Source organism: Sus scrofa, chromosome 12, assembly GCF_000003025.6.
Source record: "Sus scrofa isolate TJ Tabasco breed Duroc chromosome 12, Sscrofa11.1, whole genome shotgun sequence".
Classification (NCBI taxonomy): domain Eukaryota; kingdom Metazoa; phylum Chordata; class Mammalia; order Artiodactyla; family Suidae; genus Sus; species Sus scrofa.
In genome coordinates, this window is record NC_010454.4 from 27359645 (window position 1) to 27379726 (window position 20082).

A 20082-nucleotide genomic window follows, 5' to 3' on the forward strand; every position below is an offset into this window, starting at 1 on the left:
TACTATGTATAAAACAATGTAGGTTAAGTATCTACAATAACTATACTCAGGAGTAGTCACATTTTCGTATATGCCTAACTCAAAGGACTTACTGAAGAACCGTTTTGGAAGTTTTAGCATAACTTGGCACCAACAGTAAGAACAATAACTTGAACGCACAAAAAAGAATTTTAAATAGCCAGGCTTTGAAATTTGAACTTTAGCATACTTAACTATCCATCCAACCAACCAACAAATATCTAATACCTACCACATCACAGTAGTTTAGTGGGGGGATTAAAGCAAAAGGTTAGCTGGATATAACACTGAAAGTTCTACAAAAGGGGAAGGACAGTATGCTATGGGAAGATATAAATCCATACTTGGGTATCATAAAAGGCATTCCAGAATTGACACCTGAAAAATGAATAATGGTAGCCAGGAAACAGAAGAGAAAGAGTGCCAACAGAGAGGAAGCTTTTAAGAAGACCTGGAGGGAATACTTTTTGCCTAACAAACTCAAGGGGTTCAGTATGGTTCTAAAAAGAGAAGATTAGTCTGGTAAAATATAGAGCAGCCAGGAGTTCCCTTGTGGTGCAGTGAGTTAAGGATCTAGCCTTGTCACGGCAGTGGCTCATGTCACTGCTGCGGTGTGGGTGTGATCCCTGGCTTGGGAACATCCACATGCTATAGCCATAGCCAAAATGTATACATATAAAGAAAGAAAGCAGCCAAATTATAAATCTTCGTATGTTAGGAACTTTAGTGATTTCAACAACTTTAGACAGAGCAAGTAATGGCTTTTAAGTGTGGAAACTATATGATCAGATTTCCATTTTGGAGAGATCTGGATAATGTGATGGGCAGTTTATATAGTGGCAATACTGGAAATAGACAGATTAGGTATGGGACAGTTACAGTTATCCAGTTATTCAGAAATAGTCAATGGTACTTCCTATATGCCAGACCTGGTATTGAGTGTGCATGAAAAAAGTTCCAGCTCCTCAGAGTAGTGAAAATTATTTTCAGAGTAGTAAAAATGGATCTGAAGAGTAAAGAGATTCCAGTTAGATTTAAAAGTTGAACCAGCTATAATGGAAAAAAATAAAAATCATTAAAATTTTTTTTAAATGTAAAAAAATAAAAATAAAAGTTGATAACAGGGAGTTCCCTGCATGGCCCAGCAGAAATGAATCCGACTAGTATCCATGAGGATGTGGGTTCGACCCCTGGCCTCAATCAGTGGGTCAGGGGTCCAGCAATGCCCTGAGCTGTGGTAGAGGTCACAGATGAGGCTTGGATCCCGAACCGCTGTGGCTGTGGTATAGGCCGGCAACTGTAGCTCTTATATTCGACCCCTAGGCTGGGAACTTCCAAATGCTGCAGGTGCAGCCCTAAAAAGCGAAAAAAAAAAAAAAGAAAGAAAGAAAGAAAACAGGGAGTTCCCATGTGGCTCAGCAGTAACCAATCCAACTAGCATCCGTGAGGACATGGGTTTGATCCCTGGCCTTGCTCCAATGAGTTAAGGATCCGGCATTGCAGTGAGCTATGGTGTGGGTTGCAGATGAAGAGGCTCGGATCCTCCATTGCTATGGCTGTGGCGTAAGCTGGCAGCTATAGTTCTGATTCAACCCCTAGCCTGGGAATTTCCATATGCTGTGGCTACAGTCCTAAAAAGACAAAAAAATAAATAAATAAATAAAAAATGAAAGTTGATGGAGTTCCCATCATGGCTCAATTGTTAACCTGACTAGTATCCATGAGGATGTGGGTTCAATCCCTGGCCTTGCTCAGTGGGTTAAGGATCCAATGTTGCCATGAACTGTGGTGTAGGTCGCAGAAGCAGCTTGGATCCCGAGTTGCTGTAGCTGTGGCGTAGGCAGGCAGCTACAGCTCTGATTGAACCCCTAGGCTGGGAACCACCATATGCCACGGGTGCGGCCCTAAAAAGACAAAAAAAAAAAAAAAGAAAAGAAAGTTGAAAACAAAGAAGGTAGCAATGGAGATGAAAGGGATAGAACAATTAAGAATGGTGACCAGGGATTTCCTGCTACGGTACAGTGAGTTAATAATCTAGCTTGTCTCTCTGGCAGTGCTGGTTCAATCCCCAGCCCAGCACAGTGGGTTAAGGATCCAGCACTGCTAAAGCTGTGCTGCAAGTTGCAGCTGCAGCTCAGATTAGATCCCTGGCCCTGGGAACTTCCACATGCCACAAGGAAGGAAGGAAGGAAGGAAAGCAAGCAAGCAAGTAAGCAAGCAAGCAAGCAAAGAGAAGGAACCTGTCCAGGTAGATGGTGGTATCCCTCATGAAGACTGGGAAAAGATGATGATCAAGCTTAGGAGATAAGTTCAGTTTTGGACATCTCAGGAGATATCTGTATCCAATAAACAACAGTAATAGGGATCTAAAATTCCAAAGAGAAATCTGGCTTTAAAAGGCTGTTCTTGAGGGAGGGAAGAGGGAGTGGGATGGACTGGGAGTTTGGAGTTAGTAGATGCAAACTATTACATTTAGAATGGATAGACAAGGTCCTAATGTATAGCACTGGGAACTATATCCAATTTCCCATAATAAACCCTGATGGAAAAGAACATAAAAAAGGCACAGTTTGGGCCATGGTACAGTGGATTAAGAATTCAGCTGCAGAGGCTTGGGTCCATGCAAAGATGTGAGTTTGATTCCCTAGTCTGGTGCATCAGGTTAAAGGATCCAGCAGAAACCTGCAGCTCAGATTCAGTCCCATGGGAACTTCCATATGCCACAGATTCAGCCATAAAATTAAAAACAAAAAATTTTAAAATAATATATATTATGTATAATTGAGTCAAGACACTTTGCTGTTTAGCAGAAATTGGCACAACACTGTAAATCAACTATACTTTAATAAAAGTTAACTTTAAAAATGAATAAATTTTTAAAATAGGCTGTTCTTAGTAGGCTATTCGTTCCATGAGGTAAGAATCTGTCTATTTTACTCACCACTGTATTCCCCAAAAACACAGTAAGAGGCACAAAGTTGGCACTCAATAAGTATCAGTTAAATGAATAAGATACACATTTTGGGAGTTCCCGTCATGGCGCAGAGGACAAATCTGACTGGGAACCATGAGGATGCAGATTTGATCCCTGGCCTCGCTCAGTGGGTTAAGGATCTGGCGTTGCCGTGAGCTGTGGTGTAGGTGGTAGACACGGCTTGGATCTGGCGTTGCTGTGGCTGTGGTGGAGGCCGTGATTAGACCCCTAGCCTGGAAACCTCCATGTGCCCCAGGTGTGCCCTGAAAAGTCAAAAAAAACAAAAAAAAAAACAAAAAAAAAAAAAACAAAAAAAACAGATAGACATTTTGGAATAGTCAACAAATGGTAAGTAATCCCATCAGAAAGGATAACATGAGCTAGGCAGAGGATCTTAGAGCACCAAGGAATACCAAAACTAATGTAAGAGAATCCACAGAGTAGTAAAATAAGAGGAAAACCAAGAGATTACAAAGTCAAGAGAAACAACATTTCTTTCTCTCTTTTTTTTTTTTTTTTTGGTCTTTTGGCCATTTCTTGGGCCGCTCCCGCAGCATATGGATGTTCCCAGGCTACGGGTCGAATCGGAGCTGTAGCCCCCAGCCTACGCCACAGCCACAGCAATGCAGGATCCAAACCGCATCTGTGACCTACACCACAACTCACGGCAGCTCCGGATCCTTAACCCACTGAGCAAGGCCAGGGATCGAACCCGCAACCCCATGGTTCCTAGTCAGATTCATTAACCACTGAGCCACGACGGGAACTCCAAAACAATGTTTCTTAAGGAGTGACTAAAAACGTCAAACGCTGGAGTTCCCATTGGGGCTCAGAGGTAATGAACCTGACTACTAGCCATGAGGATGCATGTTCACTGGCAGCTGCAGCTCCAATTTGACCCCTAGCCTAAGAACTTCTATATGCCACAGGTACGGCCCAAAAAAGAAAAAAGAGTCAAATGTTGCTGAGAGGTCAACTATGAGAAGGAATAAAACAGAAAATAGAAAAAAATGAATTTATGAGAGCTACTTACTTTTGGGTATTTTCAGGAATGTGAGTAAAAGAAACTCTATTATGCCTAAAGTTTCATATCTAAATAATTACTCTTGTGAAATGAATTATTTCCTACATGGGCAGCTTACCCTTTTTTGGGCCATACCCATGGCTTACAGAAGTTCCTGGGCCAGGGATCAAACCCCCGTCACAGCAGTGACAATGCCACATCCTTAACTCACTGCGCCACCAGGGAACTTCAGTTTACCCTTTTATAAACCTGTTTGTCCAACCTCATGAGCCTACCTCTACTCTTCATCACATCACCTTCCTTTTTTTTGCTTTTCAGGGCCACATCTGCAGAATATGGAGGTTCTCAGGCTAGGGGTCGAATCAGAGCTACAGCTGCAGGCCTACATCACAGCTCACGGCAATGCTGGATCCTTAACCAGGGATCGAACCCACAACGTCATGGTTCCTAGTCGGATTCATTAACCACTGAGCCATGACGGGAGCTCCAACACATCACCCTTTTTATTTCCTGTGTAACATCTATCACAACCTGTAAATAACTGCTTTGTTTATTCTTTAATACAATATAAACTCTAAGAAAGCAAGAGCTACCTTCCTTGTCTGTTTTGTTTATGGCCACATTCCCAGAGTCTAAAACAGTTTCTGGCTCAATAAATAGTTCTTTCTGATTATTCATGTGTCCTGTTTGTTTTTCTATCTACCAATAGGAATTAATATGGAAGAACTGGAAGATTTTCCTCCCAACCCTTAAAAAGTACCTCCAAGGAGTTCCCCTGGTGGCTCAGAGATGCTGCCAATCCCACTGCACCACAGGGGGAACTCCCAAATTAGTGTTTTTAAGTTCCTAATAATAAATAATTCTGCATCCTCAACATGAATAATGCCCTATTATATTGATTAATATGTAAGTTTCCATGGTTCAGTTCAAACATTTTTGGCTAAACTATCCCAAATCACTACACGCCAGAATTCCTAAGTGAATTTCATACGTTGCTTTCAAACTAATAACTAAATATCACCAACCAAATTTTCTAAATGTACAGAATTTACACACATACATTTCTGGGTGTTTTGTTTTTTTTTTTTTTTAGGGCTGCACCCTTGGAAGAGGTTCCCAGGCTAGGGTTTGAATCGGAGATACAGCTGCCAACCAATGCCACAGCTATAGCAACACAAGATCAGAACCGCCTCTGCAACCTACACCACAGCTCATGGCAATGTCAGACCCTCAACCCGGTAAGCAAGGACAGGGTTCGAACCTGTGTCCTCATGGATACTAGCCAGATTCATTTCCACTGAGCCATGACAGGAACTCCTCCTTCACTTTTTTAAAGTGTTTGAAACTTTATGTCAAATGTTAACACCCAGTAGACTAGCAGTTTGTTCTCCTGTACCAACAGATCATCTGTGCACATATATAAACTACCTTTCCCCTACTGTCCCACTTTAGTGGAATAAAACCTACCTAATGGCAAAGTGAAATTTCTTAGAATTATGGCTAAAAATCTGAACAACCATCATAATTACTAATTTAAATAACAACTGTGCTACAGATACAAAATAAACTTAATGTTGAAGCAAATACGGAATTTCCACTTTTAACATCCCAAGTCTTCAACAGCCACCATAAGTAAATATAAGTAAAATATACAAAATTACTCTTCACTCCAGTCATATTTTCCTTTTTAAAATGTTTATTAAAGAGATGAACTTGCATTGTAAATTATTTTGCAAACGAATCAAAACTTTAACACTTTTGATTAAAATATTCTTATGAATGAGAACTATAACATTAACACCACAGCCACAGCAATGCCACATCTGAGCCACACCTGTGACCTACACCACAGCTCACAGCAACACTGGATCCTTAACCTACTGAGCGGTGCCAGGGATCGAACCCACATTAGGAACTCCCCCTGCCCATAAATCTTATCACTTATTCCCATGTTCATCTGCTTCCAAAGAAAAATCTCATTAAAGTCTTCATATAATCAATTTTGTTACTGCTTTTAAGTGCTAATTAATTAGAAAATTCTCAGTAATCTCTCTAACCTCTGTATTTAATCACCCCGTTTTTTTAGATAAAAAAACCACAGAAAAGCAGTCATAAAATGACATGACAAAGATATTCTCCCTTCAACCCATTCTCTTCATATATGCCTCCAAAATCAAAAACGATGAAGAGGGAACACTGTCATTTTTATGTACAAGCTTCCTGCACCCAATAATGCTAAATAAACTCTCACTTTAAAACTAAATACTTAAGAAAAAGGTTCTTTAACTTATTTGTCTACTTTAGAGAAGTTTTCCTTTTTTTTTTTTTTTTTTTTTTTTGCTTTTTAGGGCGACATCCCCAGCATATTGGAGGTTCCCAGGCTAGGGGTACAATTGAAGCTACAGCTGCTGGCCTACACCAGAGCCACAGCAACGCAGGATCCAAGCCGCATCTACAACCTACACCACAGCTCACGGCAATGCCAGATCCTTAACCCACTGAATGAAGCCAGGGATGGAACCAGCAACCTCATGGTTCCTAGTTGGATTCGTTTCTGCTGCTCCATGACAGGAACTCCATAAGTTTTCTTTTTTAAACGATTCAAAACAAATCATGTCTATTTTAAAAGAATCAGAATTTACACAAACAAAAACAAAAAACATTAACATATTCTTCCCAAGAACATCTCTCTCCAGATGTTTTTTAAAATCACCGATTTATAGATAAATTTTCCATAGACTCACAAGGCTTACTCTGGGTAAAGTAGACAGAAAGTCTAGCTGAAGAAGTGAAATATAAGCTGAGCTAAAAGTGAGGAACTAGCTAGGGTGAAGTTCTGAGGAAGAAGCATTCTAGGTCAAGGAAATAGCACTGGCAAAGATATCAGACAGGACTTGGTTGAGGAATGGAAAAAAAAATAAATGGCTGAAGCAGGGAGCCCAAAGGCCAAAATGGTGAGCAATAAAATGACAGATTTCTCCATTAGCATTTGAAACTGCTCACAAATCTATCTCAACTCAGCCCTCCTTCAGGCTGTTTATATTTACAGACTCACAAAACCAGCAGGCTAATTTTACACAAAAATTTCAAATAGGAGTCCCTGCTGTGAGGCGATGGGCATCTTGTGGAGTGCTGGGACACTGGTTCCATCCCCAGCCCAGCATAGTGGGTTCAGGATCCATCACTGCAGCAGCTGTGGCTCAGGTCGCAACTGCATCTCTGATCTTACCCCTGTCCCAGGAACTCCACATGCCGCAGGGACACCAAAAAAAGGAAAAAAAGTTTTTTTCAGATAAAATAAAAAAGCAGAACGTATGCAAATTAAGTAATGTCACTATAATAAATATTAAATTTCTGATTCCTTGTGAGAATTCACACCTCCTAAAACATCCTCATCATTAAAACATCCTCCTAAATTTGCACGAAGGTGCTTAGAATTTACTTTACATTTTCTGATGATGGACAATTTCCACGCTTTCAAACACTCTAGCAGTCAATACCTAGGCATTTTTGCTATAAAAGCAGACTCTCAGTCTCTGTATTAAAGGCCACAAACAAAGCACTCACAGAAAATTAAACACAGAATTCACTTCTGCATATCAGCCAGAGAGACTGAATTTCTGAGCACTGGATAAAAAACTTGTTTTATGATCTCCAGTGAAAATTGCTAACAGGATGATTTTATGTTTGTGGTCTGGAAGTTGGCTTATCTAGCATTTCATCAATGTTTTCTATTCTCAGGTCATGAACCTTTACCCAAAGGTTTCATTATAAAGGATTTATAGATGTATTTGAAAAAGCATAAATTATAAATAAAGTCTTTGGGTAATCTATTTTTATTCTTTTTTAAGCCATGCCCATGGCATGTGGCAGTTCCTGGGCCAGGGATGGAATACATGCCAGAGTAGTGACCATAGCTGCTACAGTGACACCACCAGATCCTTAATCTGCTGCACCACAAGGAACTCCAGGATAATCTTCTTTTTAAGTCATTTACTTAATTTTTTCTTTTTTTTTATTACTCAATGAATTTATTACATTTATAGTCGTACAATGATCATCACAATCCAGTTTTATAGGATTTCCATCCCACAACCCCATAAGTTATTTACTTAAGAAATTAATATATAGTCCACAGTCTAGCAGCTCAGTCAGTTTATCCTCTGATTCCGCAACCTGTAGCAAATGGTTTTCCTGGCACGTGTGACCCTGGCATTTTGCCCATGTTTACATGAACTGACAGGAGTTTAAAGCTGAAGGGATGGAATTCCCATCGTGGTGCAGCAGAAACAAATCCGACTAGGAACCATGAGGTTTCGAGTTCAATCCCTGGCTTCTCTCAGTAGGTCAAGTATCTGGTGTTGCTGTGAGCTGTGGTGTAGGTCACAGGCACGGCTCAGATCTGGCGTTGCTGTGGCTGTGGCTTAGGCCGGCAGCTACAGCTCTGATTAGACCCCTAGCCTTAGAACCTCCATATGCTGCGGGTACAACCCTAAAAAAGACAAAAGAAAAAAAAAAAAAAAAAAAGGCTGAAGGAATCCATTTCTTTTATCTGTGGTCACAGGTCATGCTGGGCCTGCTCCTCACCTGTGTGTTTATTTGGTTAATTCCACTGTCTTTCCATGTACATCCACACACTGGCAAGGGCCTGTCTGAGCATGAAGATATAGCATGTCGTTTCATGAGGAGTATATGAACTCTGCCATAAACAGTGCTAATAAATTACTGGAAATTGTGATTCTATCCTTAGATTGTTTTTCAACACCTTCTTCCCTATATACTTGGAAATGCTCCTGAAATAAAGCAAATTTTCCTTGGCAAATTCAATGGCAATCCTGTGAGACAAATGGATCACAAAATCAGAACTAAAAATCATCATACAAACCTAAGAAAAAAGAAAAAAACTAGCTGACCTGGTACGAAGGCGTATGTGACAAAAAGTCTACATGGTTGTACTATTTAGTGTTAGGAAATTAGCTACTAAACAGATCTCACATCCTTAAAGTTTTTCAAATATTTCTGAAAATATTTTGTTGTCTTTCATTTCTTCAAGTCATTCTCTCAATAATTATTTAGCTTCCTTCAATTACCATGTATTTAGCCAGTTGTGCTAGATGCTCAGGAAACAAGGATGATTAACTTCATCTGCATTAACTACTAAGTTCCAGAGAAATAACGCCAACACAGCCTGAAAACTAAAATGCTTAAACTGTCTCAAGATGTCAAAGACATCTTGGTACGAAGATGTCTTCGTACCACTGGCAGTCCAGAAATCCAAAAGGTTCACAAGATGAGGGCACCGGGGTCACACCGCTGAGGCGCAAAAGTTAGAAGGCAGCCAAGTGCACCTGTAAACTGCAGTCTATGAAAAGGGTTGCCAGATGTCATCTACACCTCCAACCCGCCTCCCACCGCGCTCCCATCCTCTTTATCAGTTTTTAAAGGGAACTGTCCAAGGTTACCACCTGACAGGAAGGAATACTTTGATGTGGGCTACCAATAAAATAAAAATGCACACTCTCTATATTTAGAGTATTGCTATACAACATCTAAGTGTTGACAAAGTGTCAACCATGGTACATAAAACAAAACAAAAAAAACCCCTCCTTCTCAACAGGGTTAAAACGTCAATAAGAAACTGACCGAAAGAGGGAGATCTCTAACTTCCCAAAACAGCAACCCCCAGGAAAGGTACTGGAATCAGCGGAAGTTACTGAGGACAGAAGTGTTTAAATGCCCCCCTTCCCCAGCCCACGGTAAAAGTTTGAATCGCCGTCTATCTCACACGGTGGTCGGAAACTTCCCTAAACAACAGGCAAGCGGACACCCTAAACTCCTCTCTCAGCCAACCCGAGGTGCCCTCAAGCCAGGCTCTGGCTTCCTCCCCCATCTCACCCTCTTCTGGACACTCACTAGCCTGCCTCAGGGTCCAAACCCGGCCGGTGGTTCCGCGACCTCACGGCCTCCGGGCTCAGTCAGGTGGGCCTCGGCCTCAGGCCCGCCCCCAGGAGACCTGCGCGGCGCTCCTCTCCTCCCGGGACAGACCCGTGACCCCGGCCCGCCCTCAGGCCCAGCCCTCGCCCTCCCCGCCGGCCGGCCCTCACCTCCTCAGCGTGCTTGCGCAGCGCCTTCTCTCGCTCGTACTGGGTGATAAGCTGCTCGTTGTCGTCCCGCAGCAGCTCCAGCTCCACCTGGTGCTCCTGATCCTGCGCGAACACCGAGTCCAGGTTCTCCAGCACGGCCACCACCAGTGGCATCAGCTCCTTGACCACCTCCTCGTCGTAGCGCCCGATGAGCCTCTCGAACTCGCGGTAGATGGAGCCGGCCAGGCCGGACACCCTCTCAGACATCACGGCCCCGGAACCACCGGGCTCCTCCTGGTACACCACACCGTCCTCCAGCTCCATGGTTGCGGGCGGGCGGCCTGCCTGCCCGGGGCGTCACCGGCTGAAGGAGCGACTCGGGCCCGTACGGGACGGGCCGCTGGAGCTAGGGCTGGGGCTGGGCCCGGCGGGGTGGGGGCCGGGGCCGTAGGAGGGGAGGGGTGAGGCGAGCGCACTCAGCCCAACCGCCGCTGCACCAACTGCCGGGGCGGCCGGGCCGCGCGCGCCACACGTCACTCGTGGGGCGGTACCCGCGCCGCGTCGGCCTGTAGGGCGGGGCCCCGCGGGAGGCCGGGCGAGGCCGGGGGCGGGGCCGAATGCGTCACTATGCGCCGGCGGAGGCGGCGTGGCGTCAACACTCGGCGCCGCGCGACGTTGGTACGCCAATGGGAAAGTCTGCGAGAGAGGATGGCGAGAACTGCTGCCCCGGGCGGGGTTTGCTGGGCGAATCCCAGAGGAAAGGGAGGGGTTCTGGAAGAGTGACTAGCAGTCCAGAATTAGCATAGCTAACATTTTATTACTTTTTGCAGCTCATAGAGGGTTTTCTCGTTTGTTCTTCACAGCAGGCTTAGTGCTGTAGAAGTTTGGCCTTCGTTTCACAGACAAGGAAAGTAGGCCCTGAAAAGTTAGGGTTCACTCAAGGTCACACAGCTAGAACGGGAAGGAGGATAATCTGGGATTCAAACCAATTATGTCTGAGAAGTCCCGACCTAGAGAAGTGGAAAACAGAGAGAGAGAGAGAGAGAGAAAGCAACCTTAAATGAGACGAGGTCTGCCTCAGTGATAAGGTGGTCTTGAGTAGGATAGAATTATTTGGGGAAAAGTAGATTAAGGAAAAACTTAAACATAAGACATGCGCGGCATCCTGGAGATGAATAAAACTGGAACACCACATCTTGCACTTTCCCGTACACAATTTTCTCTGCCTCTCCTGGCCAGCTTGGGAGCATGGCATTTCCTGGCTCCAGCCACCCGCCTTTCCTCTAATCTTGAGGAAGTGGGGTGGGGCGGGCTAATAGGGGGTTGGGGAGTGGAAGAGGAAAGAGGTGGAGTCACTGAAGTGAGTAAGTCCTGTTATACTTGAGGTTTCCACCACCTGGTAAAGAATCACGTGTGGGGAATGACACAACACCCAAACCCCTGGAGGGCTGAGTTAAGGATCACTTCCCAGTGCTTCTTTTAGCCTCCGCAAATGTAGAAGACACTCTTAAAACCCCTTATCTCCAGGGGAGGTCACTCAGAAGTTCTCTGGCCTCTACTCTAAGAATAGGGTAGGGCTGGCAGAACTTGGATAAAGAATGGTTTAGCGCTGGAGTCAGCTACCTCTCGGGATCATAAATACCCTCAACTTGGTATTTAAAGTTCAAGTTCTCCCCATCAAGCACAAACTAGTTCTCCAAAGTTTCCCAAATTTAGACCCACTTGGAGACTCACAAAAGCAGTAAGGAGGTTAGCTAAGCTATAAACTCAAAATGACAAAAATGAAGATACTAAGCCTGGAGTTCCGACGTGTTGAGGCAGAATACTAACTCAAGTAGTCAGCATAGGCGCATGAGCTTTGATGCATTCTTTGATATGGCTATTGATTAACATTTGTGGTTTAAGGACTCCAGAGCAACATCCTCACAGGCCAAGCTATAAACTCAAAATGACAAAAATGAAGATACTAAGCCTGGAGTTCCGACGTGTTGAGGCAGAATACTAACTCAGGTAGTCAGCATAGGCGCATGAGCTTTGATGCATTCTTTGATATGGCTATTGATTAACATTTGTGGTTTAAGGACTCCAGAGCAACATCCTCACAGGCCTTGTTTGCTATAAAAAGTGTACCTACACCCACATGGACCTTAATCTCTAACCCCCTCCTCAATTGACAGAAAAGAAATGAGAGGAAGTGTGCCTCAGTCTAAGGGAAGAAAAGGGCGAAGAAGTTATAAGACTTATGGGACATTTCCACCTCTAAAACCCCTGTTGGACAAGGACTGATATAGGTAACTGGGCAAGGCCAATGAGAGAAAACCACATTTTTCTGGACCCCAGGTTGGAAACCCCCATCTTTAAAGGATAAAAACCCCTATAGGACAGTAGAGAGCAGGGCCTCTTCCCCCCACCCACCCACCCCCAGCAGCCCTGGGAGCTATTTGCTTTCCTATTACAGTAAAGACTTTGCTTGCTGCCTTTGTGTTCACGAAGTTCATTCCACAGCTTTGCAAACAACTCAGATTCTGGTAACATCTTTCCAGCATCATCTTTTGGGGGCTCATCCAGGATCCAATCCAGTACACCATCGCTCACCAGGTAAGCAGCAGCAAGCTTGCACTTTCTACTTTATTCAGTTTCGTTTGCCTCTGAGAGGAGGGTGAGTGTGTGAATGAGCATCCAAGCCTGAGACGTGTCCTGAACACAAATCGAGTGCAGAGTCCCACACCGTGGTTCCACTGAAGCTCCTAAGCAACCTCATACAGCTAAAAGGCAGCCCTCCTGAGTCCAGTTGGGCCAAGAGTCCAGTCAGGGGTTTATACCATCCTGCCGTATGCCAAACGGGGTGTCCCAAGAGGGAGACGACCAGAGATGGACAAAGCATCATGAGGCAAACTTTCATTCCCTTTCCCACACCCCGAAATCGCCTCTCTATGTAGTCTATAGTGTTTCTAAAGCATTTGGGAAGTCACAGTTTACTACATTTCTGAAGGTTAGCAATTGTTGAATGGCAGGTGAGGAACAAAAGTGTTGTTTTTTGTGAATTCTTGAAGGGTGATGAAGGGTTTAAAGTAGCCATCCCTGACGCCTTACGGGACTCTCATCTCCACCTTTCTCTTCCTTCCTCTGCTTTCCTCCTAAAATGCTTCCTAGGAGCTAGCGTTTTACAGTAAGTGATGTTAGTTGAGTGGCTGGAGTCCAAATTTTGATGGAAATCTTTTAGTGGCATCCCTAAGAGGACAAGACACAAAGAGACCCCTTGCACTGTGTGTGTGTGTGGGGGGGGACGTTAAGGGCTATATGGACAAAAGTCCTCATAATCCAGTTCTCTAAATTTAGGGAGTTCCCCTTGAATTATAAGTCCATCCCATTATATCGTACTTACAGTCTTTTATCCCTTGCTATTTTTAGCCAGTTCAGCACCCCCTTGGGCTTTAGGCCAATTATTACCCCCTCTTATGTGACTTCAGCCTTGTCCCCTATGCTGGGATCAGTCATTGTTATATTCTTCTTGTCAAACAATGCCCAATCTCCTTAGGAGTCCTTTAAAGGGTTCAACTAATGCGATCCTTTATCATTTCCTTTGCCACTACCTCAAATGGAGCTGCGGGGGCAAAAGAAATAGACCTCTAGATGGTAAGACTACCCTGAGTTATTACCATTCCTGTGAGGGAGAAGGAGTTCATAACTAGTATTCATCCAAATTAGGCCAAGTGTTTAGTCTCAGAGCCAGGCATAGTCAGTTTTGCTTTTTGCTATTTTCTTTCACCCTGGTTGGAGAAACCGGCAGCTGGTTCATCCAATTTACCCATTAACTGTGGCTTAGGAACTTTCCTAACATATATAAATAGAGGGCATGTCAGAGTGAACATCCTAGGATTCTGAAGCTCAGGACAGGGCCTGCATGCCTGAGTTTTCTTCACCTCTGTCCAGAGACAGGCAATGGGCAGGGACAGAAAAAGAGGCTACACTGGTAAGGAGTGGTTAATTCCAGTCAGCCTAAGGTCAGATGGGACTCTTGACCACTAACGTCTAACTGCTCTGTATAAGAGAGGGGACACCTCACATAATCGAGAAAGGACAATAGGAGCTGGATTCTGTTCTTTTCTCTTTTTCAGATGGGAGCCACATCCTCAAGCCTGGTACACACTTCAATAGCAACTCCTCTGACATGTGCCTTTAAAAAAAAAAAAAAAAAAAAAAACTGGAAAAAGTTTAACCCTCAGACTCGGAGAAAGAAACATTTAATTTTCTTTTGCATGAAAGCCTGCCCACTATATCACCTGTCAGACGGGGAGCGATGGCAATCTGAAGACGCTCTAGGTTATATTACTGTTCTCCAATTAGAGCTATTTTGTAGATGAGAAGGGAGATGGTCAGAGATGCCTTATGTTCTTTACAATGAGGGAACGACACTGAACTGAAGAAGGCTTGTGGACTTCCCCAGCGGGTGATGCCACCTCCCTCAGGACCTAGATGGCCACCATGTCCTGGCCCAATTGTGTCAGGCCCACCCGAAGTTAATCAGCCTTCTCCAATACTGCCCAAGACTCCTCCTCTCCCCTCTCCAGTGCCAAAGTTATATCCCTCTTTACTCCCATTACAAGATGTAGCAAACAAAAATGGGGATTGATACAGATCCATGTGCCTTTTTCACTTCAGGACTTAAAGCAGATAAAAACAGATTTGGGAAATTTTGCTGACAACGCAGATAGATATATCGAGGTCTCTCAGGGTCTCACGCAGTCCTTTGAGTTATCCTGGAAGGATGCCATGGTACTACTAAAACAGATAAAGTCTTAGAAAATGCTCAAGACTGGGGAGATGAGCGGTATGCTATAAATGCCAGAGACAGATCAGAAGAGGAACAAACAAGATTCCCCACAGGGTGTCAGGTGGTTCCTATGAGCAATCCTAATTTATCTGCTAATGAGGGGGATAAAGACAATTGGCATAGAAATCACTTTATTACTTGTATTGTTAGGGACTAAAAGCTGCAAAAGTAAAGCCCATTAACTACTCCAAACTATTGGAGGTTTGTCAAGGGGAACGAGGAAGTCCATTGGCTTTCTTAGAAAGACTCAGCGAGACATTGAGGAGTTCCTGTCGTGGCTCAGTGGGAACAAATCTGAATAGGAACTATGAGGTTGCTGGTTCAATCCCTGGCCTTGCTCAGTGGGTTAAGGATCCGGCATTGCCATGAGCTGTGGTGTAGGTCACAGACATGGCTCAGATCCTGCGTTGCTGTGGCTGTGGCGTAGGCTGACAGCTGTAGCTATGATTCAACCCCTAGCCTGGGAACTTCCACATACTGTGGGTGCAGCCCCACAAAGTAAAAATGAAACAAAACAAAAAAGGGAAAGACTCAGAGGCATTGAGAAAGCTTATACCAATAGACTCAGAATCAGTGGAGGCCAAATAATTCTTTTTTTGCTTTTTAGGGCTGCTCCCATGGTGTGTGGAGGTTGCCAGGCTAGGGATCAAATCGGAGCTACAGCTGCCAGCCACAGCCACAGCCACAGCAACACAGGATCCTTGACCCACTGAGCAAGGCTAGGGGTCGAACCTGCAACCTCATGTTCAGCTCTGAACATATTTTTTTTTCCAAATAATTCTTAAAGAAAAATTTATAACTCAATCAGCACCAGATATGCAAAGAAAGCTCCAAAAATTGGCTTTTGGCCCTGGTCAGGACCTGGAGCACCTCCTTAGAGTAACAATTCAGAGTTCCCGTCATGGCTCAGTGGTTAACGAATCCAACTAGGAATGATGAGGTTTCAGGTTTGCTCCCTGGCCTTGCTCAGTAGGTTACTCCCTGGCCTTGCTTAGTAGGTTAAGAATCTGGTGTTGCAGTGAGCTGTGGTGTGGGTCACAGATGAGGCTCAGATCCCAAGTTGCTGTGGCTGTGGCATAGGCCACAGGCTACAGCTCCAACTGGACTCCTAGCCTGGGAACCTCCACATGCTATGGGTGCAGCCCTAGAAAATATAAAAAAGACCAAAAAAAAAAAAAGTAACAATTTGAGTATATTATAATTGGGACCAGGAAAACAAAAGGAGAATAAGAGGAGAGACAGAAAAGGCTGAGGCTCTAGTTATGGCACTACAGGGAGTCAACCTGGGAGCTTCCAAGGTGAGAGGACTAGGGCAGAGACCTAAGGCCGGAGCCTGTTTCCTCTATGGAAAAGAGGGACACTTTAAATGGGAATGCCCCAAGGCTCAGACCCCACCATCTAGGCTGTGTCCCATATGTAGGGGAGGTCACTAGAAGAGAGACTGCCCCCAAAGACTAAGGTCCCCTGGGGCTGACCCCTCAGGCCCAAGATCAAAACTGACAGGACCCGAGGCTTTCCATATTGGCTCCTGCCCTTATCACCACTCAGGAGCCCTTGGTGACTCTAAATGTAGGAGGACAGCCTATCAACTTCCTCCTGGATTCGAGAGCTACCTCTTTGGTGGCTTTCCAACCCTGGGCACCCCCCCCCCAAATAAATCTGCCACAATTCGTGGTATTCCCGGCAAGCCAGTTACAAGATTCTTTATACAGCCTTTGAGTTGTGACTGGGAGTCCATTTTCTTCTCTCATGCTTTTCTGATTGTTCCAGAGCCCAACTCCTCCTTTAAGAAGAGATATTTTGTCAAAGGTTAAAGCCTCAAGTCACATGACAGTGGAGCCCAATTAAGGCTTTGTTGTTGTTGTTTTGTCTTTGCCATTTCTTGGGCCGCTCCCGCGGCATATGGAGGTTCCCAGGCTAGGGATCTAATCGGAGCCATAGCCGCTGGCCTATGCCAGAGCCACAGCAATGCAGGATCTGAGCCTCGTCTGCAGCCTACACCACAGCTCACGGCAATGCCGTATCCTTAACCTGCTGAGCAAGAGCATGGATAGAGCCCGCAACCTCATGGTTCCTAGTCAGATTCATTAACCACTGCGCCACAAGGGGAACTCCCCAGTTAAGGTTTATGTCTCCCTTCAATGGAAGTAGATATTAACCCAGGAGTCTGGGCCATTGGAGGAAAGATAGGAAGAGCAAAAAATGCTCAACCAGTGGAAATAACTCTTAAAGATCAAAATTATTTATTTCCTTGCCAAAAGCAGGATCCTCTGAGATCTGAGGTATGACAGGGACTTATCCCAATTATAAGAAACCTAAAGGAACAAGGATTATTAATGAAATGTAACAGCCCCTGAAACACCACTATATTGGGAGTCCAAACGCCTAATGGGGCTTGGCGCCTAGTGCAAGACCTTCGTCTAATAAATGAGGCAGTGTTCCCATGGCATACAGTGGTGCCTAACCCCTATACTCTCCTCTCACAAATTCCAGAAACAGCAGCCTGGTTTACTGTATCAGATATAAAAGATGCCTTTTTTCTGCATTCCCTTGTCTAAGACTTCACATATATAAACTCTCAAAATATGGAAGGGAACTAACTGGCCAGAATTAATTGTTAGGTTCATGTAAACTGGGGAATATTCAGTATTAAATTACTATCTTATATTAGAATTGAAGTGTGTTGATCTAATTAATAGAGACATGTCATTACAGTTATCAACATTAAGTATAATATCTTATTGCACCTTGGTTTAATAGAAGTCAAATGAGACACTGAGACATCAGTTACTAAACAGAGAAACTAAAGGTATTTAAGACTATTAATCAATATGTTTAGTGCCACCCTGAGATGGTCTCTATAAGAAAAACATGCATTTTTAGAAATTATAGAAGACAGTCCGTGGTTGCTTTAGAAAAGTAGAATGTGTGTGCTTTCAGTAAAGAAGGCATAAGGAGTGCATTTTATTAAGGGAAAAGAATGACTGTCTTTAGCTTGTTGCTCTGGATGGCAAAATAAGGGGCAGACTAATATGGATACAGAAATTGATGCAAGGTGTGTGGGAAGTAGATACTGAGAAAAGTATTTTGCACATGGTAGGGACTAAGTTTAGAATAAATTTAATTGAGTAAATTAATTTTAAAGGTAAGGTGGTGCCATAAATCATACTCCTCACAAAGACATAAGGTAACTTTCAATTATATGCTGACTAAGGAGACAGCATACAAATTATTTCATGACCAGCCAGAAAAATCAGTGAAGTCATACAGGTTATAGGTATTTTAGTCAATTTTATCAAATGTGGGATCAGTATATGTGGATCACTCCTGAAAAGAGTTTTTTAACCTAGCCCACATCTAGTTGCTGGGAGCAAAATAAACAATATGTTGGCCTTGGGGGGCTGGAACAGACGAGATTTAATCCTGGAGTACATTGGCTGGCCCCACATGAAACTTACTGGATACGTGGAACTAATCTGTGGCCTTGGCTGCCCCCAGGATGGGTAGGACGCTGCACTCTGGGATCGGCTTTTGCTCAGGGCAGCATTATGAAAACTCTGAGCCAAGCACCAGCCAATCTTCCCTATTTACATGCTAGATGAGCCAGGACAGTGTCCCACTGGTATACTTACTTAGCAGCGAAATTTGTGCCTTCATTGGGAAACACAGACAAAATGCTGCGGGTGGAAGCCTTAACTAATTTTACTTAACAAGCTCTTAAGGATACTGCAGAAGCTATTTCTACCCTAAATGTGGAACAACAAATAAGAAAAGTAGTACTGCAAAACCGAATGGGCTTAGATGTACTCACTGCAACTCAAGGAGATACCTGTGCTATTATAAAATCTGAATGTTGGAGTTCCCATCGTGATGCAGTGGTTAACGAATCCAACTAGGAACCATGAGGTTGCATGTTCGATCCCTGGCCTTGCTCATTGGGTTAAGGATCCGGCATTGCCGTGAGCTGTGGTGTGGGTCACAGACGCACTCCGATCCCACATTGCTGTGGCTCTGGCGTAGGCTGGTGGCTACAGCTCTGATTCGACCCCTAGCCTGGGAACCTCCATATGCTACGGGAACGGCCCAAGAAAAGGCAAAAAGACAAAAAAAAAACCTGAATGTTGTGGCTATATTTCTGATTACTCACAGAATGTGTCTGATTCCCTGAGAGATCTCCAGCAGCAGATTCATAAGATGTCTGATCTGGCTCCAGCTTTTAGAGCTGCCCTCTGGAGCTTATTGGTCTCCTCCTCCTGGTGGAAATACTTGCTCATCATGGTCATCATTGTGATCTTGATCCTTTCATTTGGATCCTGTATAATTAATTGTATTTCTCACTTCATTACATCCCTATTAAAAGCTATCAACCTTCAAATTGTGATAGAAGGGGTATCCAATGTAATATATCGAAGCCCACTCAACCATCCCATGCGTGGAGACCTAACTGCTTCCCCCAATGATGCCCCTTTTCAGCAGGAAGCAGTCACAGCAGTTGTCGCCCCCTTTCCCCGCAGTTAGAGTCCCCAACTCTAGAAGGGAGGACTGAGGCAGAATACTAACTCAGGTAGTCAGTGTAGGAGCATGGCTTTGATGCCTTCTTTGACATGGCTGTTGATTAACACTTGTGGCTTAAGGACTCCAGAGAGTAACATCCCCACAGGCCTTGTTTACTATAGAAAGTATACCTACACCCACAGGGACCTTAATCTCTGACTCCTCAATTGATAGAAAAGGAATGGGAGGAAGGATGCCTCAGTCTAAGGGAAGAGAAGCACAAAGAAATTGTAAAATTTGGAGTTCCTGTCATGGCCCAGTGGAAATGAATCCTACTAGGAACCATGAGGTTGTGGGTTCGATCCCTGGCCTCGCTCAGTGGGTTAAGGATCCGGCATTGCCATGAGCTGTGATGTAGGTCACAGACATGGCTCGGATCTGGCGTTGCTGTGGCTGTGGTGTAGACCAGTGGCTACAGCTCTGATTAGACCCCTAGTCTGGGAAACTCCACATGCCACAGGCGTGGCCCTAAAAGGACAAAGGACAAAAAAAAAAAAAAATCATAAAATTTATGGGACATTTCCACCTCCAAAACCCCTATTGGACAAGGACTGATATAGGTAACTGGGCAAGGCCAATGAGAGAAGACCACATT

At 44.1% G+C, this 20082-nt stretch overlaps 1 protein-coding gene and 1 long non-coding RNA gene across 16 annotated transcripts in view; one reads left to right on the forward strand and one right to left on the reverse strand.

Moving 5' to 3' along the window:
• The window catches only part of SPAG9 (sperm associated antigen 9), a 144961-nt gene extending 134268 nt beyond the window's left edge, over nucleotides 1-10693 (reverse strand). For 6 of the 15 annotated variants that reach the window (XM_021067194.1, XM_021067205.1, XM_021067199.1 and 3 more), the window contains exon 1: nucleotides 10121-10620. In XM_021067194.1, the coding sequence (XP_020922853.1) occupies nucleotides 10121-10423 (303 nt within the window). In that variant the 5' untranslated portion in view covers nucleotides 10424-10620. Of the gene's footprint in view, nucleotides 1-10120 lie in introns of all 15 variants that reach the window. The other 9 variants (XM_021067198.1, XM_021067200.1, XM_021067204.1 and 6 more) reach the window with 8 other exon arrangements.
• Nucleotides 12520-14278, forward strand: LOC106505444. The gene is made up of 2 exons (XR_001299881.2): nucleotides 12520-12697; nucleotides 14218-14278. It is a non-coding gene; the product is annotated as an uncharacterized LOC106505444 (long non-coding RNA).